Consider the following 24094-nt stretch of genomic DNA (forward strand, 5'->3'; position numbering starts at 1 on the left):
CTCCTTTTTTTTAGTTCCTAACCCCTGCGCGGGTGCATAAAAAACTTAAAATGACATTTTTTTAGACTAAGAAATTACTTAAGTGTTGAGTGTGTGGCATGCCCGCCTGCCTGCTATAAATTGTTCATGATATGTCTTCTCGAATATGCATCAACCCTAAGTCCTGCAGCCAAGATGCATGTGATTGCTTTCTCTCTGGAGAGATGCTAATAGCCTTCAGTTTGCTCTGCTTAGGTTGCTGCAGTATAATATTACCTTTTTATTCTGCCCAGGATTGAGATTCCACGGTATTTTGCCTTATCAGGAAGAAGGAACTATTTAATTTCATGTGACCAAGAGCACTAACACCGCATCTGAGCGGCAATATAGATTTTGGTTGCGAGGCGATTTTTGCAGGAATAGATCTGACGCGTCAGAATGTGCTCGCTCCATCCCCCACTCAAAAGTGACGTTAACTGGCAAACGTCAAAATTAATGATTTTCAATTGGATCCAGAGTAAAAGGAGATAACGAGGAGCACTGGTTGAAGCTCTACTAAAAAAATTAAAATGTCCCGGCTTATTGCCTGCTCCAGCAAGCAGCTGATGTCACTTAACAGTGCAGGGTGCTAGGACTGAAAGCAGGAGCCTTGCAGTGGTGCAAGGTTCAAACCTCAGTGCCTTGCCCTCTGAACCCCTTGGGCTTGCAGATCTGAAGGTCGGCAGTTCAAATCCCCGCGACGAGGTGAGCTCCAATTCCTCGGTCCCTGCTCCTACCAACCTAGCAGTTTGAAAACACACCAGCGCAAGTAGATAAATAGGTACCACTCTGGTGGGAAGGTAAACGGCATTTCCGTGCACTGCTCTGGTTTCCATCACAGTGTTCCATTGCTCCAGAAGCGGTTTAGTCATGCTGGCCACATGACCTGGAAAGCTGTCTGTGACAAATGCCAGCTCTCTCAGCCTGAAAGTGAGATGAGCGCAGCAACCCCATAGTTGCCTTTGACTGGACTTGACCATCCATGGGTCCTTTATATTTACCTTTTTATATCTGCACAAAGCAGGGATTCTGTATTAGGGCACATCTGCCTAGCTGGTATAATAGGGGAAGGACCCTAGTTCAGAGATACATGCTTTGCATACAAAGTGGACCAGGTTCAATCACTTTTATCTCCCAACAATCATCTGACTCAGTACAAAGCAGAATGAAGTGGGCTCTGCCCATCATTCCTCGAGCGCTGATGATTATGTAGCCAAAACAGCAACAACATGCTTAATTGGAATGAGTTACAAAGCAGAGCAAGCAACAAAGTCTCCATCATTTTATTTTATGTTTATTTTCGTATTGTGGAGGTCTCAACTGAAAGATACAATGAATGTAAAGTAAACAAAATGACTGTGGAAAAGAAAATTACATGAATCTGAACTTAATCTTATGTACATTATGCTGCCATTTTTTTATACATTATTTATATATGCTAACTGCATTGTCAACAGGATAAACAGCTTACAGTATTCTCAATACTGTCTTGGTCTACACTGTATTGTAGCCTGTTGAAACTTTAGAAGGCTGAGAGGAAAAAATGGGGGGAAAGCTCATTGATAACTGCCAACTATTGCTCAGTGATAGGAAGAAATGAGGCGATTTCATTCACTTCACTACTTCCTCTAGAAAATGAAAGTGGATCATGGAAGGAGCAAGGTGCAGTCGTAGCAAAGGCAATATTCACATGCACCAGTGCCCTCCCAGTTATCTGTAATGGTATAGAATATAAGATATCATCTGCCGAGAGCTTGCAAGCTAGACCTGCTGTGGCACATGTTTGCAGAAATACACTGTGGCCAAACCATTTGCTTGTATGCTCAAATATGTACAACTATAAAATGAGTATTTACATCACAGAGTTAAACTGGTGTTTGTTTTTTGTCTTTGTTTCTAAGATTTAGGCATGAACTATACTGAGAGCAGAGGACTATACAGTACTTTTAAGACAAAGTAATACTTTTAAGACCCTATCCTTTTTTGCCCATTTCCGGGCCTATTTTTGCACTACTTTACTCCCGAAACCATTTGACCAGTCAACAGGCACCTCTGGCATGGGACACTTTTGTCTGTTCCCTATTCCTGCTGCACAGATGCTCGGTACTGGGAATTAACCTGTGACGGAAGTGATTGTTCCATGCAGAGACGATCTCACCTTGGGCAAAGGGCTGGATTTAGAGAAATACCTAGGACTGAGATAGTGTGTATGCGTGTGTGTATGCCCGGATTGAGTGATCAGCATAAAAACAATCCATTTGGGGATTTTTTTAATCAACTGTAGGCACAAGTGGATTTGCCTGATCGGTCAACAGAAGGTGTAAAATCGCTTTTTAAAAAAACATCGGAGCCAACCTTGAAATATGGAAGTGGTTTAAAACTCTGCCTGATGACGTCACGTCGGTTCCATGCAGGATCTGTTAAGCGCAGCATGCCTTCATGCAGTTTGCTTCTCTGTCTGCATGTGACAGAGAACCAGAGAGTAGAACACGTGGTCCTGGTAACCCCACCCCTTCCCTCCCGCCGCAACAGAAAACCCGTTTTACAAAAATAGTCACATATAATAGTAAACACCCTGTGAATGTTTTTTGTTTTTAATGATAAACCCACCTACACTGTGTGTGTGTGTGTGTGTGTGTGTGTGTGTGTGTGTGTAAAAATATGGCAAATGTGGCAGTTGAAATAGACACAGTGAAAACACTTACCGACCAAGTGTCTTGCAGTATATTAAACACATAGGCTATAGCGTTGTGCACCTCTTGGAACAGCCATATTGTCTCTGTTCCTGTCTGTCTCTCTTCCACCCTGCCGGCTGTGTGTGAGGACAGCCGGCTCCTACCCTGTTTTACAGAGTTTGGTGACGAGGGGGTCACTGTCTTGTTATAGGCACTGACCTTTAGAGAGATTTTATCTGTTTATATACATATATAGATATATCTATGTAATATATTTATAAAGTATAAACTGACAGGTTTGGCATAAATCTCCCAAGGGAGTCTCGCTGACAGGATACGTACCCTTTCAAAGGCTGTAAACAAATTTGCACACAAACAGGAACGTAAAAAGCTTGCTTCACTTTTTGCTAGCCCTGGCATCTTTACTTTTATAGTCTCTGTCCGTTTTGCCCTTTTCATATTTCTGTTTGCCTGGCTTGGTAACGCTATCGTAGGAAGGTGGGGAGGTGGTAGAGGAGCTTTCCTCTGTTTTCTCCAGAGGAGTCGAGTTCCTGTTAAATTTATCAGGAATCGTGTCTTTGATGGGAAGGGCAATGCCATCTTTGCACTTGTCTTTATTATACATAGAGGTCACTTTTTTCACTTTTTGTTTTAAGAGGAAACTCCTGAAAGCCCGCTGTATGATGGTAGCAGACACTTCCTCTTGCTTTCGTTTCAGGGTGGTTGTAATTGGCTCATAGGACACTTTCGAAGGGTTGGCTGCCATGAACCGGTCTTCCATTTGCACTCTGAGCAAATCCATTTCTTCGCTTTCTCCCAAAACACGCTTTGTAAAGGCAAACAAGATGTCAAGGCAGTGAATTCGGTCACCGCTTACCATGGGTAGATCCATCGCAATAAGCTGAACGTGGTTTGGTTTTGCAATGAGAAGAGGCGGCTCCAGCGAAGCTGCAAAATCAAAGAGTTTGCAGTACTCTATAAACTGGGTTGCATCCGGATCAAACTTTTCCCAGACCTCATAGAACATCTCAAAGTCGTCCTCGCTCAAAGGCTCAGCACTTTCTTCTGTAGCAACGCTGAAGTTCTCCAAAATCACAGCAATATACATGTTCACTACAACTAAAAATGATATGATAATGTAACTAACAAAGAAGAAGATCCCAACGGAGGGATTGCCGCAGTCTCCTTTGACCGAACTTCCTGGGTGGTCTATCTCAGGGTCACAGTCTGGTGGCCCACTGTTGAGAATGGGAGCTAGCAACCCATCCCAGCCAGCAGAGGTGGTGATTTGAAAGAGACAGAGCATGCTGTTGCCAAAAGTTTCAAAGTTGAACATGTCATCAATGCCCACTTCTCTCTTCACGTAGGCAAAGTTGGACATTCCAAATATAGCGTAGATGAACATGACCAGGAAAAGGAGAAGACCAATGTTGAACAAGGCAGGGAGAGACATCATCAAGGCAAAAAGCAGAGTGCGGATCCCTTTAGCACCCTTGATGAGACGCAGGATGCGGCCTATCCTGGCAAGTCGGATCACTCGGAACAAGGTGGGCGACACAAAGTATTTTTCAATGATTTCTGCTAGGAACATACCTGCAAAGAAAAATATTTAAGGCAACACCAGTTTTATAACCAGATGTTTCATATTGTGTAGGAACATGAATTGGACATTATACTCAAGATTCATGCTATGAGCTGGTTTGCAGGTTGTGCTGAAACATAGTTTGTTTTAAACTATACTTTATATCGTTCTCACTCCCTACACATCTTCAGACACCTCCCCCCATGTGGGTGCTCTGCACAACAGAAACAAACCACAGTATGGCTTGTTGTGTCATGCAGACCATGATTGTGGTAAGACAGAAGTAAGCCAAGGTTTGTTCTTGACATTTTTAACTTACCACTCATGTTTTATTTATTGAAAAAATTAAACCACTTTGGGGTTTTCATGACATGACAAGCTATACTATGATTTATTTCTGCTGTGTGTGGCACCCATGGAGGGGGAAGTTATGTAAGGAGTGGGAGACATTTTCACAATTAAACAGGATTCAAAACCAGCTATGGTTTAGTGTGCTAAGTGAACCAGCTCCATGGGTGAAAGAAATCTAAACCAAAGTGAGTTCTTTTCTAGAGTGCCTTGAATATGACCATATTAGTCACAAGGAAAAAGAACACAGCATGGATGTCAGCATGTGAATGTAATTTAATATGTCCCAGTTGTGCTTATACTGTAAATATTAATGTTTTTCTTAATGCAGATACATAAGACAGAGGTACACAAAGCATAACCACAGGGAAGTAGGTTATCTTGTAAAACATCTTGAAAACGTGTTTTGTTTTAATTACAATGTGAAAACTGTGGGACAACTATGTGGATGTAATTTAATATACATGAAGCTTAACAATGAAGAAAAACAAATATTCTATTTTGTCATTTGTTAATCTTCAGTTATCTTAAGCACATTTTACAACTGTTAATTTGATAGCATCACAAAACTAGTAAGAAACATAATAGAAATTCATGAAAAATGATTTTAAAAAACATTCCAAAATAGTTTAGCTGACTTTAGAGTGCTAGTCAGACTGTGGTTAGGACATATGATGAAGCAAATTTGTGTTTTTCTGTAGGATCTACATACATGATAACTTTTGTCTACAAATATCACACTTACCTTCACAGATACCTTCATGAAATATTATACATGTGTAGGCGGAAGCATTCATCATACGGTCATATGTAGCCAGCATATATGTATAGGTTTATTTATTTTCTGTTTGTAAGCACAACAGGAAGTCACAGCCAACCATGCCTTCCCACTGCTTTTACATCATGCAACAGACAGGTGTCCATTCATCATACACAATTATGTGGGTGTGATATAAACACTTCTCCAGTTTGAGAAGGGGGGAAAAAACCCCATAATATGTGAAAAGGCTCGTCAGGCTACGCCTTCATGGAAAGAAATGGTTCTTACCTACAATGGAGAGAATGACAACTACGAAATCAAAGATGTTCCATCCAATGGTGAAGTAATAATGACGGAGTGAAATCAGTTTGAGTACACATTCGCCAGTGAAAAGCACAATGAACACTAGATTAATCCTAGATAAAATGGTTTCCATTTCTTTACTTTGGTCATCTGTTTCCACCATCATGGTGACCATGTTAAGGCAGATAAGAATCATGATGCTGATGTCAAAGGCTTGTTTTGTTACAAAATCAAAGACCATGCCTTGGAATTTGTTCTGTTAAAAATAAAAACAGAAAATGTGAACAATGTGAAAATAACTCTCTTTACAAACATATCTATATCTATCATCTATCTATATCTATCTATCTATCTATCTATCTATCTATCTATCTATCTATCTATCTATCATCTATCTATCTATCTATCTATCTATCTATCTATCTATCTATCTATCATCTATCTATCTATCATCTATCTATCATCTATCTATCTATCTATCTATCTATCTATCTATCTATCTATCTATCTATCTATCATCTATCTATCATCTATCTATCTATCTATCATCTATCATCTATCTATATCTGGCCCTCTTCTTTTGAAGGATCAGGCTATTAAATCTGCTTCCTAGCACCTTAGCTTTTTGAGAAGTAATTGCTAGAGCTCTTGCTTCTTTGAACATTATTGGGAGGCAACCAGAGAAGCAATCAACAACCTCAATTTCATCTGAGCTGCCCTAAGAGTCAGGCATGTGGTGAACCAAAATATTAAGGCCACTGCTACCTAAAGTTTCGTATATTTAAACTGGCCAGCATAAACAACAATAATTTCACCCTATATTACTTGAAAATGTAAGAGGTGGGGAAAACATGATTAGGGTATAATTGAGAATGAAAGCAGAGAGCAGGTGGCAAATTGTTGCCACTGCCTCTACATTGTGGAAGTTCTTTCATCTGCCATACAAGAAGCATCACCTATTGGTTACTTCAGAGTTTGTGAAGACATATTTTTTTTGGCTCTGACTTTCCCTGACCCATAAGATGGGACCTGGTTATTTCTGAATCCCTCTTTTTATCTGGGCCTATTGTTGTTGTTATTACTATTATTTATTCCAATATTTCATCATAAGGTCCTAGGGCAGGTTACAACCATTTACAATATTAATACCATTGCCATGTAGCTCACTTGGTGACAGCATGGGGCTGATAACACCAAGGTTGCAAGTTTGATCCCCCTATGGGACAGCTGCCTATCCCTGCCTTGCAGAAGGATGGTCTAGATGATCCTTGGGCGTCCCTTCTAACTCTATAATTCTATGAGTCTAAATATTAAAACAGTCTAAAACAAACCAGTCACAAAAATAAGCTGTAAACAAACTTCTCCAGTATCGAAGCCCAGGGTAAAGAAGTTCATAGTTTTATTTTTTCATGTTATTTTTGCGTACTGCTTAGATTTTTTTTTAAAAAATAGTATATTAAATGGCTTATATAGACTTTCGATAGACAACGCTGAATCTTCAAATATATGAAGTAGAAAGAAATCCTCACCCCTGGTCTAGGTATAGGTTTTTGTGGCTTTTTAGACCCTAATTTCTTCATGGCATTATAATACTTCTTCTGTTCTTCCGTCATAAAGATGTCCTGGCCTCCAAAGTAAAGAAATGAAACGAAAACAAATCATGTTACAAAACACGTCCGCAGATTAACTTATGCTCTGATTAACTGAGCGCATTTTAAAACACTGGTTAAAACACCACGTAAGTTCCAGCTTATACTAGAGGCCAATGAGAGCCTTCATGGGCCAATGCATATTACTCTCATATTACACCATATTGATAGCCTACCAAGCTATTTCATGGGCCCAGTTCAAAGTGCTGGTTTCGGCCTTTATGGTAAGGTTACCAGACATCCCCGTTTCCCGGGGACAGTCCCCGGATTTACAAATCACTCCCCTTACAAAATCCATCTATTTAGTAGGAAGTTGAAAAGTGTCCCCGGGTTCATTGAAAAAAATCTGGTAACCTTACTTTATGGTCCTAAATGGAAATCATGAACGTCAACGCGACCCACAAGTACGCATCCACTTAAATGAACAGCAGGGGGTCATTCTCCCTAACACCTTGTTATCTGAGGTATTATGGGCAGGTAGTCAGTGTGGGTCCTGGACCAGATTTGTGCAAGAAGCCTATTTGGTTCCATTGTTGCTGTCTTTTTGTCACACTGTAAATTATGCTTTTTCTTAGCATAATCAAGGGGTGGGTAGGACTTGCAAGATGATTTAACTGTGCACTCATTTGCCTCTTTTCTGGCTTTGCTGCTGTGCTGTAATGTTTTTAGCGTTTTCAATGTTTCATTTAGACTTGATTGCTGTCTAGGGGCCTTTATAATGACAAAAAAACGGAATATATATTCCCCCCTAACCCCAACCCCCCAAGTTACACATTACAAGTTAAACTCTCAGGGTCTTGAAGTGATATCATACTTTTTTATTTTATTTTTTACTTCAAGTTCATAGTGGTGGAGCAGAAATAAATGTCAGCTTCTAAAGCGAGCATTTTAAATAAATGAAAAACTGTCTATTCTTTTAATGTTCTAAGACGATTACTTCACACCAGGCAGGACTTAGGTTTGGCGATTTAAAAAACCACACCCAATATTTATAGCACAGTGGTACCTCGGTTTTCGAACGTCTCGGAAGTTGAACGTTTTGATTTTCGAACGCTGAAAACCTGGAAGTAAATGCTTCAGTTTTCGAACACGCCTTGGAAGTCGAACATGCCATGCGGCTTCCGCTGAGTGCAAGATCCGGAGGCCTAGCTGTCGGCTATTGAGTCCTCAGTTTTTGAACATTTCAGAACTCGAATGGTCTTCCATGGTATTACGTTCAAAAACCGAGGTACCACTGTAGCTTTATTTCCAGAGAATAGAGAAAACCCCTTAAATACTTATCTTCTTTTTTTGTTGATTGAAGTTATCTATGATGACACCAATGAAAAGGTTTAAAGTAAAAAATGATCCAAAGATGATGAAGATAACAAAATAAAGATACATGTAGAGGTTGTCCTCATAATACGGCTGATCTTCTACCTACAATCCAACAAGAAATTGCAGGATCTCAACATAGACACACGAAGCAGAAAACAACCACCCATTTTCTTCAAAGCACACCAATTCAATGAAAAGAAGAAGAAGAAACAGCCTAGCATATGTATCTATCTGTATGCAACTACTGTGTTATAAACAATGAGCCCAAAATTGGAGTGGTTTTTTTAGTTCCTTGGGTCAGGAGACCTATGGGCTGGTCATCTGTACATCACAGAAAAACCAACAATATTTTGACTGTAGGGATTGTCAAGCAGACTCCCACGAGTTACCAACAGAAGGTAACGTACAAGAACGTACTCAAGAATTAGTGCTTACATGTATGATGGAATGTATACTGATACTTACATCTCTTGAATCAACAGCTGCATACATAATATCCATCCATCCTTTAAAAGTAGCCTGCAGATAAAATGCAAACATTAAGCACAGTTATAAACCTACAGACATGTATGCAGAGAATGTTGATGTCAAAATTTGGCGGAGGAGTTGTATCAACACCGCCTGTGGCGCAATGGGTCAGCGCGTCTGGCTGTTAACCAGGTTATTGGTTCGAGCCCACCCAGGGATGGCAGAACCTCTGAGCCTGATCCTATGCACTGGTATTTTATGCAGGGAGTATAGGGTAGGAAAACTAAACTACTTACAACTTGAAGCAGAGCGAGGTAACCAGCTCCAACATTGTCAAAATTTACTTTCACATTTTTCCACCGGGCAGGCTGATTGTCGTTGATGAGCTCCTCACACTGAGTTTTATTGTCAACCTCGCTAATATTAAACATTTCACCTGTCGTGGTGTTAACACAGTGGTAGAACTTGCCAGCAAACAGGTTTACGCCCATGATGCTGAAGATCAGCCAGAATATGAGGCAAACCAAGAGCACATTCATGATGGAAGGGATTGCGCCAACCAGAGCATTGACAACCACCTATCATGAAAATTGGACAGGAAAGAAAAAGAAAATTCCGATTTATCTTTTACAGCTGAAGAGTATAGCTTCCAAATTTCTATTCGCGTCTTTACAATTTCGACACTTAGGCTGTTTTAAATACATATACACATATATGTGGGAGGGGGTTGATGCATGTTAATAGAAAATCCCGTTGTTAATGGTACTGTGCAAAAGAAACAAGACAAAGAAGCAGGAACTAAGCTCTACAGGGAAAGCAAGTAAGTGCAAAAAGTAAAATAAAACCTGATAGTGGCAAGATGGAATCGTAACATTTGTGTGCACTAGGCAGGAAAAAAGAGAGAGAAAAAAGTTAAATACCAAGAATATAAATCAAAGACCTATAACTGTGCAACAAACTAGGCCTTCAGACAGGGAATGGCTGAGATGCTGAAGCAAACAAAAGCCATGAAGCAACTGCCTGGGTTTTAAGATGTCTTGTAAAGCAACAAGACTTTCTCCACTAAGCATTCAGTCTTCAACCCTAATTCTTTAATAAGCCTTTAAAAATAAGCCTTTAAGAATTCTCTTTAGGAAAACTATGTGCATTGATTTGACTTTGCTCTAAAATGAAGATACGACTTCTGAAACAGCCTCAGCTTTTGTTGGCAAATGCACATTTCATTGGATGTTAATATTAAGTGCAGAATCCAATTCATGCCCTTGTGTTCACAGGAGGTATTTTGATTCAGCAGAGGTGTCTGCTAACAGAAGAGAAGAGGGGGCATTTTTTTTTTCATATTCCCCCTCACCACTGCAGTCCCCAGTGCCCCTCCTCCAAATTAGCTCCAGAGTTTGGGGAACCCCCCCCCCCCAGTTGGAAAGTGCAGAGGGAATTTGCAAAAACCACCTTCTCTTCCTTTTCCATTAGTGGATGCTGAATCAAAAGCCCCTCCGTGAGCACGAACATGTTTTGCATTAAACTAGATATCAAGATGTTTTGCATAAAAAAATGGAGGAAATGTAAGGGTTTATTGCAAGATAGGTGAAGCCTTGATACATGCTATGTATTGTCTTGGGGACATGTCCACCTTGCAGATCCACAATTTTGTTTGCTGAGGACTTTGCAACCCTTCTGCACCCTTCCATCATCATGAAACCTACAGGCACTGAACAAACCTTCTCCCTATCCCACCCCCAACCCCAAATCATAAAACCTAAATTTTTTACTGGAAGGTAGATATCAATGTGGCCATCAGAGAGGTCAAATGAGTTGCTGGACCAAACCAGAAGCATCATATAAACATCCTAAAAGATGGCTGGGGAACCTGTAGCTCTCTAGAGGTCATTGGACTCCAACTCCTCAGCCATGGAGGACTGGAGCTTCCACATTCTTGCCCTATAGATAGCCATCCTTATGACTTTAAAGTAAAAGACATCACCCACACTTTTCCCCAGGTGATGCAAATACTTTCTAATATACTGCTAATGAGGAGTTCATGCTCCTTAGCTTCACACTCGAGCTCTCTTTCATTGCCTTGTTTCGTATGCCTTTTTAGTCTACCAGGGTAAATTTTTATTATTTATTTCATAAAATTTATACACTGCTTGATCGTAAAAACAAACAAACCTCAAAGAGGTTGACAAAAAAGAGAAAGCAGTAAAATCAAGAAAAAATCACAACCATACTTTAAAACCATACAAAAGTTAAAATACTAAAACCAGATTAAACTCAGCTTTCTAAGTATCTGGGTTGGTTTGTCTAAACAAGAATGTTTTTAGCAGTTACCCAAAAAGGGTCTTATTATAGGGAGTTCCTAAATGCAGGCACTGACACACTAAACAATCTAACAAATGTGGAACAGGTATTATATGTCACCTGCAGTGGTGGCAATTCTGTCCATTTTTGTCCTTGGAAAGAAAGATTGGATTATAGGGATTATGCTGCTCTTAAAAGATTTTCTTCTCCCCGTTTGGTCTACAAATTTGGGTGGAAATTTTGTGAGAGTCTGAAGGCTGGAGTCCAGTGCACCATCTAATTATCTGTGTGTCAAATCCCAATAAGCAGAATTCATTCCTGTTGTTGGATTTCATGAGAGAACAATCCAGAATTTTGAGACCCTGAAAACTAAGTTTGTGCCCTTATCATTTATGTGATTTGCACTCCCTCAGTCTTCAGGTTTAGGTCCTTAGTATGGTGACCTTTATACACTGGAATATTGTGTTGTTAAAAGGTTTTTGATTTGAGTATAGATTCCTGACCACAAGTTCACTAAGTTGAACTATTAAACCACGAACACACTCACCTGCATTCTACTGCTGAAGTGACAGCAGTTAAGCCATCTTCAACGTGTTTTTTTACAGTTTTCAAGTGATGCTCAGATTAAAAACATGCAACTTTTATTTAATGCTGTGTAGCCTTGTCGGGAATGCATACAGGGCTGTATGTATGTGGGAGTGCAGGATATTATGCCTGGTGGAGCATTTATAACTCTTCTGCCTGCAAAAGTATCCTTGAAAATATGTGGGCAAGGTTTGTTGAAAGCTCAGAAGCCAGGCATGTGGGTAAACAAGATTTTTTTTTGGGGGGGGGGCAGGAGTGCAGCTGCTTCAGTTCAATCCTTTGGCCCTCCCATGACTCATAAGACTATGCAACATGGTAAAAATTGTCAAACAAACTATGTAACAGAGAAATATAAATGCACAATTTCTCAGTCTGTGTAACCCAGTGATGTTCCAAAATCCAGCTTTCCTTGCTGCAAACTTTGGACTGCTTGACCTCAATATTTTAATCTGAGAGTTGAAAACTACACATAGCCCTGTACACTCACACACAAATCTGATCATTCTGGAGTGTCCTAACACAACCAATGCAATTCTGAAATAACTTTTTAAGCAACATACATGCAAGGGACCGAGATGTAAATGCTTCGCTGAGAAGGAAACCTCCCCAAAGACTGTAGAACTGATAAGCTTTTAGAAACGCTGGTGACTGTGGCATGCAGTAAAGAAAAAAAAAATATATAGTGCAACATTTCAACATGGATTTGTCATTCTTTATTCTGCGTGGATAGTCATGTTTCATGCACATATTATTTCAGGGTTATTTCATGGCTATCTCACCCTCATTCCTTCAAATCGTGACAGGGCTCTTAAAGGCCTCAAAGCTCTTAGTGTTCGAAGTGATTTAATGGCACCCAGCTCAGAATAGCCCAGAGCATTGGCTACTAAACTAACCAATGAAACCTGCAGGCGAGGGGGAAAAAGATAAAACATGTTAGTGCGTTTCCTTATAATACAGACATCGAGAACAAGGTAATAAATAATAATAATAATAATAATAATAATAATAATAATAATAATAATAATAATAATAATAATAATTTATACCCTGCCCATCTGACTGGGTTTCCCCAGCCACTCTGGGCAGCTTCCAGCAAAATATTAAAATACAATAATTCATCAAATATTAAAAGCTTCCCTAAACTGGGCTGCCTTCAGATATTTTCTAAAACCACAGAACCAGGATTCACTTGACCTGAGGCCCAGCACTTGTCTTCAAACTGAGGCTCAGTACTATCCACATGACTGGCAGCAGCCCTCTAGGATTTTAGACAGAAGCCCTACCCGAAGATGCTAGGAATTGACTCTGGGACCTTCTGCATGCCAGACATGTGCTCTGCCACTAACTACAGTCTTCCCCTTCCCCTATTGCAAAACAGACACACAGTGTGGTTGTGAACCCAGCCATAACACGAAGGTCAGGGCCAGGCCTAGGTCTCCTGGCTGCTGCCTTCAGGGTCGCTAGTTGCTGCTGCTCCCTGTCAGTTCCAGTGTATCTCCTGAGCGAGGAGGAGAGTGCAAATACAGTGGTACCTCGGGTTAAGTACTTAATTCGTTCCGGAGGTCTGTTCTTAACCTGAAACTGTTCTTAGCCTGAAGCACCACTTTAGCTAATGGGGCCTCCCGCTGCCGCCGCGCCGCCGGAGCACGATTTCTGTTCTCATCCTGAAGCAAAGTTCTTAACCCGAGGTAATATTTCTGGGTTAGCAGAGTCTGTAACCTGAAGCATATGTAACCTGAAGCGTATGTAACCCAAGGTACCACTGTAGCTTGCAAAAGGAAGTGAAACCCTGTTGTATAGGTTCCATTTGGGGAATTATTTTCCACCTGAAAACGTTGCCAGAGGAGTCTGAGAAGGACAGAGCCTGAGTTGGACGGAGGCCCCCGTGTGTGCTAATTTGGGGGGGGGGGCTGCCATGATCCTCTTTACCCATCCCACTTCATCTGTGAAACTAAGTCCTTGAGCTCCCGCCACAAAAGGAGTTGACTGGGGAAAGTGGTGTTGTAAAAGCAAGACACATCTGCCCATATGAGTAGTAACAAGGCCTAACCCTATTGAGAAACGTCTTAAGATTAGACAAGAACATGGTGGCATGTTCAATGGAGAGAAAGCAAAGTACGAGGGAAAGAATTACTCCAAACCTTTCTAAATCATGCTGAGAGGAATCTGCCGATTTAATCATACACCCCTGCAAACTGTGGATGTGTTCTTGGCTATTGTAAATGACTTATTCTTTTGTTTTACACTTGCTTGCTTGCTTCCGCCCCTCTCTCAAGCAATGAGATAAATCAGAGTAAGAAAAGAAGGAAGGAATGTGGTTCGGGAGATATAAGGCACTGAAAGGTGAGATTAATATGTGTTATTTTAGCCTACTTTCATTAGGCAAACTGACATAACAAGTGTCAGGAAGTTAAAAGTACAGCAAGAGAACATGGGAGCTAAGCTACTATTCTTTCCCTTTGCACAGAGGGGGGAAAGGAAGTGAGCGTTAGTTTCCACTCTGCTCAGTATAAATCAGGATGAAAGTTAACTCCCCACTTCTCATTCCTTATGATTTCATTGCAGGTATCAAATTGTTCTATCAGATAAGCAAAAACTGGGACAATAACACAAGTTTCAGGCTGACATCTCACCATGACAATCAGTTATTATCAATGTATAGTTTGACAGTTCGAGCTTAACTGGGAGAAGTTCAATTATTTGTTCAGTCAGCCATTCTTACCAGCTCTGTATGTATACAGTGGTACCTCGGTTTACAAACTTAATCCGTTCCAGAAGTCCGTTCTTAAACTGAAGCAGTTCTTAAATTGAGGCGCACTTTCCCTAATGAGGCTTCCTGCCGCCAGTGCCCTTCCACCGTTTGGATTCCGTTCTTAGACCGAGGTAAAGTTTGCAAACCGGGACACTACTTCCGGTTTTGTTGAGTTTGTAAACCGAATCGTTTGTAAACAGAACTGTTCTTAAACCGAGGTACCACTGTCTAAACATCTATTCTGGCCCGCCTCAAATAAAATAAAGCCGCCTCAGGTAATATATAAGACTTTAGAATAACATTGTCCTAAAAAGCTGTTAAGAAGACTGCATCCTCTTGGTCACTATGACTTACTTTGACACACTTTTCTGTTAATTGGCAGGATGAGTGAGATGCAGATGCAACTGAGCATATCTCACTGAAGCGGCTATTCAGGAGCAGTGGTTGGTCCTTTTGCCAGTGCTCAGATAGAGGGTGGGCTACTGAGCATCTGTTCCTTGGTCTCTCCATAGTCTTGATCAGTTGTTAAGCCTAGCACGCACTCCAGACTGCCCACCTGTGCAGGTAACATATTTCTGTTCTGGTACCTTGCCTCTCTAAAGATTCTAGCTGGGTTTTTCCCATTATAGTCATTTTATGGATACAGTGGTACCTTGGGTTAAGTACTTAATTCATTCCGGAGGTCTGTACTTAACCTGAAACTGTTCTTAACCTGAAGCACCACTTTAGCTAATGGGGCCTCCTGCTCCTGCCACGTTGCCGGAGCACGATTTCTGTTCTCACCCTGAAGCAAAGTTCTTAACCTGAAGCACTATTTCTGGGTTAGCGGAGTCTGTAACCTGAAGCGTATGTAACCCAAGGTACCACTGTATTTGCTTTGAATGGCTCCCTATTTTTTTTAAGAAACACACATCCCATATGCCCATTTTTAAAACAACACTTGGCAGCTCATCTTTTAAAAACTGCCATCCAAACTTAACATATTTTGGCCTCCAACATTTTAATTCATTCTGTTTTTTTCTCCCTGTTGTAATAAGAATTTCAGAGGTGCCTCGCAGCTTTTACCACATTGTACCACAAGCTTCTTAGGAAGAAAACCAACTGTTTATTTTAGATGTATAATTACTGAGTTCCACAGCCTCTAATAACAGTAGGTCCAAGTGTCATTTTCACAACTACTAAAAAGAAGGCTTCATCTTTCCACGTTGCTCAAGGAAGCAGCTGTCCATCCATCCGTCTGCCCCCCCCCAATAATAAAATATTAACAGCACTGTACTGTTCTTTAGGGACACGGGTGGCGCTGTGGGTGGCCAGAAGCGGCTTAGTCATGCTGGCAACATGACGTGTACGCCGGCTCCCTCAGCCAATAAAGTGAGATGAGCACCACAACCCCAGAGTCGGTCACGACTGGACCTGATGGTCAGGGGTCCCTTTACCTTTACCTTTTACTGTTCTTTACCACATACATATTTTCATATATTAGATCTTGAGTCTATATTAGATCTTGAGCCTGCAGGCATGGTCTATTTCCTTTTTAACTTTGTACAAATAATATTTTTTTATGACTGTTACTGTGTTACAAGACATTTGCGTTCCATGGTGGGTGATTTTTCTTCATGTCAGCACAATTTCTTTTTTGAACATTCTGTGAGGTAAAAATCTTCCCACTTCACATGCGCAGAGCAGTTTTCCAACTTCTTAAACTGGTGGTTTGTTATTGCTTTTATGGTGATGCAATTAAAGTTTAAATGAATCGGTGAATATGTGGCACTTGAACTGGAAAAATCAGGCAAGGGCAACACTGATGGTTCACCTGTATTTGGTTTGCTAACATGGATAGATATAGGCCACTTCTCATGTAATACTGAATAATCATGACTGGAACACAGATTCATGAAGACAGATGCAAAGGACCCAACTCTCAGGTCAACTTTGCGGTATTACTATTCTTAATGTTATGGTAATGTTTTTAGGCTTGGGATCTAAATAATGAGGAGACTGCACAGGAACAAAGCAAACAATGGGTTTCAAGTACTTACATCAACAATGAGGAAATCCAGCCAGCACCAGGCATTGGTGAAATACATTTGAAAGCCATAGGCCACCCACTTCAGAAGCATTTCCAGAATGAAGATGTACGTGAAGACCTTGTCAGCATACTCCAGCATGGTCTTGATAGTCTTGCGCTGTTCAATATATATGTCTTCAAAGGCCTGGGGCAGGGAGGAGGGTGGAATCATTGCTTTAATGTTCACAGAGATAAACCTTGTTTTTTAAAATACAGGTGTAAAATTTCATTTCTGCTTCGTGTTCTACTGCTAACATATTACCAAACAATTAGCAAGAGAGCAGGAATTCTTGTTCTTTTTTTAAGCACCTATCCTACAATATCTGTGAATCATGATTATTTACCAAACATTTTCAAACCTGAAAGTAACTGTACTAGCCACCATACATTCTATAATGCCCATTGAAAAATCTGAGAAAATAGCAGGTGTTTATTTTTTATTTTTGCTCACCAGAGCACCACTGCTGAGGAGAATCATAAAAACAATGAACGTCTCAAACCAGTTGTGTTCAACTATGCTGTAGCAGGTTTTCCTAAAATTCCACCAGATTTTTCCTCGGCCATCTTCTATACTCACTTGACAACATGGGAACTTCTTGATGCAGCCTGTTTACAAGGATATTAAATTGTTAAATTCTGGAATAAATGTTTATGGTTATCTTTATTTCAGAATTTTAAAGAAACCAGTCTTTCCTCCACAGAGACGAGGACTGTATATATTTTATCCTTCCTTGTGAGGAAAGAGGATAGTTGCTGTTATGGCTTAATGTTAAATGGCACATCCTAGGGTTACCATTTTTCAGAAAGTAAAAAGCAATTGTTGAGCCTCAATTGTTCAATTGACTTGTCTAAGATCCTTTGAAATCCTGGTAATGTCCAGGAAAATCCAGATGTATGGCAGCCCTAGCACATCCAAAATCCATTAACCACATCCAGAAGTACTGATGTGTACTGACAGTAACACTCTCACTAGGATCCCTTTATAGGGATACCCAGGGGTTTTTTTGGGGGGTGCAAATATGTACAACCCCTCCCCACCATTCAAGACTAAGGATTTTAGACCAATGCCTTATCCACCCAAGTTGTGACAGTTGCTATGAGGCAAGCAACCCCCCACCCCCACCCCAAGACCAGCAAATTTGTCTGGAGGCAAAATTCCTTCCTGGCCCTAAATATGCCGACCAAAAACTTCTATAGCAAGGAACCAACCAAAGACTGTATGATGAAAATACTCTGAATAAAGGGGAGGGAGGGAAGGAGATCTGAAATCCAACTGCAGTGAAATAAAAGGTAAAAGGTAAAGGGACCCCTGACCATTAGGTCCAGTCGTGACCGATTCTGGGGTTGGGGCGCTCATCTCACTTTATTGGCTGAGGGAGTCATGCGGCCAGCATGACTAAGCCGCTTCTGGTGAACCAGAGCAGTGCACGGAAACGCCGTTTACCTTCCCACCGGAGCGGTACCTATTTATCTACTTGCACTTTGGCGTGCTTTCGAACTGCTAGGTTGGCAGGAGCAGGGACCGAGCAACGGGAGCTCACCCCGTTGCGGGGATTCGAACCGCCGACCTTCTGACAGCAAGTCCTAGGCTCTGTGGTTTAACCCCCAGCGCCACCCATGTCCCTCAAAAGAAAAGGAGGTGACCCTAAATTTATGCCTGGGAAGTGGACCTGATTGAAGACCCCGCGGAGTCTATGGCCATCTCTGCCCCCACTATGTCAGCCTCCTGAGCCAACCCGTGATTGGTCAGTTTCACAGGTGGGCTAAATTCAAAATCCCACCTTGTATCCCGCCAGCTGCTGGAAGCAGAGAAAGAATCTTGGCAATGGTGGCAAGCTGTGCCACAGCAAAACTGCAGTCCACAGTTAATTTGTCAAACACAACTTGTTTATTTTGTCTCCCTGTTACCTTCTGTAAAACAGGCTTCAGGTTCAAGAGCCTCTTCAGGTTCAATCTCTGCCTGTTCACCCTCTCCAGGCGGGGCAATATCAACTGTGCTGCCTTCTGAAGAGCTGGTTGCATTTAACTTCTGAAAATAAAATCCCACAGAAAAAAAGAAGTTTTTTTGCCCCCTGCAACTTTATGCCGCACTCAAAAGGAGATAGTGAAGTATGACAGTGCTCTTCCAAATTTATACTGGCAGTGCATAGCAGATGGAACCACAAAATCTTATCTATGTCAACTCGGAAGGAAGCCCCATTGAGTTCAATGGGTTTACTCCTTTCTCGGTAACTTGAGTATGGGATTGCAGCCTAAGTTTGCTTGTTTTGTTTTTAATGCAAATAAAAGCATGCTATTCAAACTGTGTTTCCCCTTTCTCACAATAAGCCTGAGTATTTCCTTATGTTGTAGAAAAGCAACTGTGTATAGGAATTGCAAAATAAGTGGGGCTGGATAACTATTTTCAAACTCCTTCATTGTATTATATTAAATTTAGGTGTGTTTGTTGTTAATTCCTCACCCACTCACTCAATAAAAACTGGACCACTAAAGAGAGAAAATAGCCTGTTGTCCAAGTTAACTTCAGAAGAAGAGTAAACTAGTAAACTAGTAAATTAATGTTAAAATAACCCTGCTATTTACTGTAGGACTCCATATATTATTATTATTATTATTATTATTATTATTATTATTATTATTATTATCCCGCTATTATTAAAATAGGTTGCTACTCTGCCATAATAATTTTGGAAACCCAGCCTGAATTGGATTCTCATGGCTGCTTGTCAGAATTCAATCCACACAAATATCTAGCTGAGTTATGTCAGTGTGCTGGTGTGAGTTACCACAACATATGGATATTATACGCATCTATGTGCGTGGGGAATTTGCATTTTAATGTAGATCCGGGTGCCCTACACTGCCACATTGCCATATGCCCAGAAACAGTGCCGTTTAAGGATGAACACAAGGTTCCTGGCCACCACTAAACAGGTGAGGCAGCTAACCAGCTGTCAAGCATGAGGAAAGTTTTTTCCCACTATTGAGTGTCTGCCTGGCTTTTTGTGACATGCTGTCTCTTATTGAATGAAGCACCCATTGGAGGCACCACTGCTCTAGGCAGCCAGGCTGAACCAAGATGTATAAAATACCAAATTGCATTTTACAACTTCAGATAGAAAATTATACTGCACATGCTCAAGAGACTTTGCCCATATAAACTTTGTAAGTAGACGGGCACTTGGCAAGTTTTGCAGCGCAGTGGCAGCGAGTTTAGCACATTATTTATATTATAATGAATCTTTATCGCGGTCCAAAGACCCATAGAACAATTTCAGAACAAAATACAGCTAAGACAGCCAACCACGAAAGAGAGAGAAACCGAAGCGGTCATTTTGTTTTGTCTCGAGCTTGATTATCTTTGTTTCTTTTTACTTCTGAAACTTTGCCACGGCCAGTGTAATATCATTAGACCTGTCATCCAAAAGATATTTAATATGGGAGGCTTCAGATTTTCCCAGCAGATCTGCCAGTAGGGGTTTGATCAGTTGGTCCCTTGCTAGTTTATTTACATTGTATCCAACAGGAAAGTTGTTTCAGGCAGTTGTTTATAAATTCCCATTCTGTTGTTTCCCCCTTTTGGGAGAAGGGACTCTCTGTGCATGTTCAGAGGCATTCAGTTCAAAATTGGCAACTGTATGGTTATGCTATCCTGGCAAAGGAACATCTTTCACTAGATCTGCATCTGATGGAGAACTTGTGAATTTGTCCTATATTTATGCATCCTCATGTGTTATATTTGGAATAGCTTTTTCAATGTTAACATTAGCATGTTCTGAAATAGTTTCATTAGAAATTCACTCTTCAACTTTAAATAATTGTTATACTGACACCCTTTAAAACATTATGAAATATTATGTAAAAAGCAAAAATAATTGCCAATAATAATATCAAACTGTTCAATGTTACACAGTTTGCACTAATGCTAGAAATCCTGACCTATATTCTTAGCAAACTAAATGAAGGTTGATCTAAGTTTGTTAAAGCAATTTGTTTGGCAATAAGTACCGACATGTCAAAGGGAGGATTATGCATATATATTTCTGTATCATATTAAAATACAAAAATGAATTCTTTGAGCTGGAAACCTATGTGGCTACATACAGTAATTATTCATGCCCTCTTTGTAATTGCTAATTACATGAATGGCATCATGTCTAACTTGGCCCTGATGGTGCAATTCCTTAAGTGGTGGTGAAGAATGTGTAATTTTACTGATTTTGTGCTGTGAAGAAGCTGACTAAAACTGAGCTTTTACAGAATTACATCACTTGAGAATTTGAGTATGACATTTTTGAATTAATCTGGATGGATTTTGCTGTTAGGCAAATTAAAAAACCAGGAAGAATTCTCCAATAGTTAGCTTGCTGAAACAAATTAAGTTTAAAATATGAGAATAAATATGAGAACCAAGATGACAGATTAAGTAGTAAAATCAACCATGCCTTTATACAAGTAAATAACCCACTCAGTCGCTGGGTTTGAATGTTTAGGCTGAAGTCCTATTCAGACATTACACAAATGGGGAGGGGTGAGGAGAATTGCATATGGCCAACTCATTCAGTATAAAGTCTGAACTAATGTGAGTAACAATATGTTTGTCAGAAAGTAAACTTCATTGTTTGGTTACTTCCGTATTAGCACGTTTCCAGCTACTTACTTTAACTGGGGGATGAAGAAACTGGCATTTGGGTTTTCACAACTGTCCATTGCAGAATCGTGCTTATGTCTGCAATCAAACTCAAACGCCATTGTTTCAAATTTGCAATGGCATATATGCTTAACGATATATATTTGTATATCCCATAAACTGATTTCTCAGTTGGCATTACAGCAACACCATCTTTACAACGTATGTGGATATACTTTACTTTATTCCCTTTTTAAATTCAATATGACCATCCCTCAGCTGCATGTGCTTCCTACCTCTCCTTCCCCAGTTGGATAGGACTTAATAGCCAAACATAGCAGGAACAGCAGATATTATTTCCTAACAGATAAAACAAAACATACCTTGACTGTAAGCATACTGATCCTACTTTAAGCAAGAAAGGAAGTTTTAAGAGCTCCTTTTGTATTAACTCACGTTTCTTAACTGATGCATATTTTTAAAGGCTTATTCCTTCTTGCCAGCGTAATTTTAAAGACTAGCTCAAAGAAAAATGTGCAACTGAACACAGTGAAGATTTCTTCAGCACATAGCGAGGAGGATTTGCGTTTCATTTAGTTGGCTATATTGAAAGCAAAATGCCTCCCAACTTGAACAGCTATATTAAACCAATCCATGTATTATTCATCTGATATTACACAATTTAAATTGAAACCATTAACTTAATGCAAAATCTGCAACCACCCAAACTGAATAGCCTGGTTTAGATGTAACAGGATACCATGGTTTACTGCTTCATGAATGAGCTATGGTGAATCTTGGGCTCATGCACTCCCCACTCCCTTCTCCTGCTCCTTTGCTCCGAAAGATCAGATGCCTTTGCTCCTTCACTTCTAGTTTTAAACAAACCACAGCTCCCCATGGCATACATTAAAACTGTGGTGAGAACAAACCTTGATTTCAGTTTCTGTGTTGTTCTGAAAACACAGATGGAACAAACTATGGTTCCCTGAACTTGGATGTCACAGGGAACTGTGGTTAGTTCGACATTGAAAATTCCTGGTAAGAAAGGTGAGAATTGTCAAATGGGAAGTTCACAAGCCTGAGGCTTGCCACGACTCATCCGTAAAGTGGGGAATAATGATTCCTTGCTATCTATGAACCAGGTCAAGGTGAGCATTTTTTTTTTTTTTTTTACTGGCTACAGCGCATCCTTAAACAACACAATCAGACCCAAGTTTAAACAACTCTAATAATTCTAACAAATTATACAATTCATGCTTCATTTAAAAGAATGAAAATTCTGATACCGTAATTTAAATTTAAAAGAACAACAGGTATCTCTCCTCTGATGAGCATTCTTATTCAAACAAGCAAACTAGGAAAAACATCCTCATATAACTTATACCCGGGATGGGAATCCTGTGGCTTTCGAGAAGTTGTTGGACTCCCAACTGCCAGAAGCTCCAGCCAGCATATCCGATCGTCAGGTGCATTGGGAGTTTTGGTCCGGCAGCATTTGCTATGGCACAGCTTCCCCATCCCTGACTTACACAATCACTTTTGCATATATTTTTTTTAAAAAAGAACCGTTTGAACAAGATGTTAAAAAAGATGTTACCAGGCCATTTTCCATTAGAGACCTCTCAAAGGTCACCGCTGTGCACTACTAGGGAAGGAACATCATATTACCCGCAAGGAACACATTAGAAAGCATTTGTTGATGATGCAGCATTCCCAAGGCCTGAATCAGCAAAACAACATGCTTGACTAGAGCAGAAGCCTGTGCAATACTAGTGAAACTGCACCAAGAAAAGCAGAAACCCACCTTCTTCTTTTTTTTAAAAAAAATGATGATATGGGGAAAAAAATAATTGGAATCATAAAACATTGGATAGTACGCAGCAGTTATTATCTAAATAGGACTAGGTAGCAATAGGACAACCACTTTAGCAGCCTCTTTTGGATTTGAGCACAGCTCTTGATTTTTTTGCCCACAAAAGAATAACCAACACAAGCTTTGCCCAACAGCATGTTAATGGGGCTCATTTCCATTGTTAAAGCATTCACTTAAAGCCGGGTCTTGCTCTCATTTGCTTTTCGCTGGACACTGTTTCAATGGGAGCAGGAGCAGGCCATTATACAAATGTTAAAAGCTTTACAAACCATTTCATGATTCAGGTGACAGTAAAATAAACAAAGGGATTCAGCCATTATAAATTATCAGGGATAAGTCAGCTTGAGATGTGGTTTGAGCATTCTAAATTGCCCTGAGACTTGACAAACTCTCAGATAAATAATTCTCATTTTCTTTTACAATTCAGTCACATTTCTGATCTTTTTTTAAAAAAGGTTTTAGTTGCCTAGAGAGTAAGACAACAAATTAAATGTTTCTCACCCCTTCAACCAAAAGCCTCTTCCTGAACTGCAGCCTGACAATATTTGTGTTTTATACTCCAAGAAAGCAGTCCTCAACAATTTGCGTAAAATGATTTCTTAATGTCTTTCTTAAGTTTACCAATAGTGCACTGATCAGGGTGGCCAGTTATTGCATTGACAAAAGGTAGGATTCGTATAACCAAAAATGGAGAGTAAATCAATTTGCAAAAAAATGGGTCTCCCCCAAGAAAGCTCAACAACTTTGGTTAATCCAAAGGGTAGA

General features: G+C 40.2%; 1 protein-coding gene across 1 annotated transcript in view; it reads right to left on the reverse strand.

Moving 5' to 3' along the window:
* Positions 1–1285: 1285 nt before the first annotated feature.
* LOC308586229 (sodium channel protein type 2 subunit alpha-like) overlaps positions 1286–24094 on the reverse strand; it is a 71517-nt gene continuing 48708 nt past the window's right edge. Inside the window, exons 19-28 of the mRNA XM_081192648.1 lie at positions 18732–18852; positions 17275–17429; positions 16795–16968; positions 12783–12905; positions 9417–9698; positions 9118–9171; positions 8617–8754; positions 7216–7320; positions 5672–5942; positions 1286–4286 (exon numbers count right to left, since the gene is read on the reverse strand). Of these exons, the coding sequence (XP_081048774.1) occupies positions 3091–4286; positions 5672–5942; positions 7216–7320; positions 8617–8754; positions 9118–9171; positions 9417–9698; positions 12783–12905; positions 16795–16968; positions 17275–17429; positions 18732–18852 (2619 nt within the window). The 3' untranslated portion in view covers positions 1286–3090. The remainder of the gene's footprint in view (positions 4287–5671; positions 5943–7215; positions 7321–8616; positions 8755–9117; positions 9172–9416; positions 9699–12782; positions 12906–16794; positions 16969–17274; positions 17430–18731; positions 18853–24094) is intronic.

This window comes from Podarcis bocagei, assembly GCF_964188305.1.
Source record: "Podarcis bocagei genome assembly, chromosome: 1".
In the NCBI taxonomy this organism is placed as follows: Eukaryota; Metazoa; Chordata; class Lepidosauria; order Squamata; family Lacertidae; genus Podarcis; species Podarcis bocagei.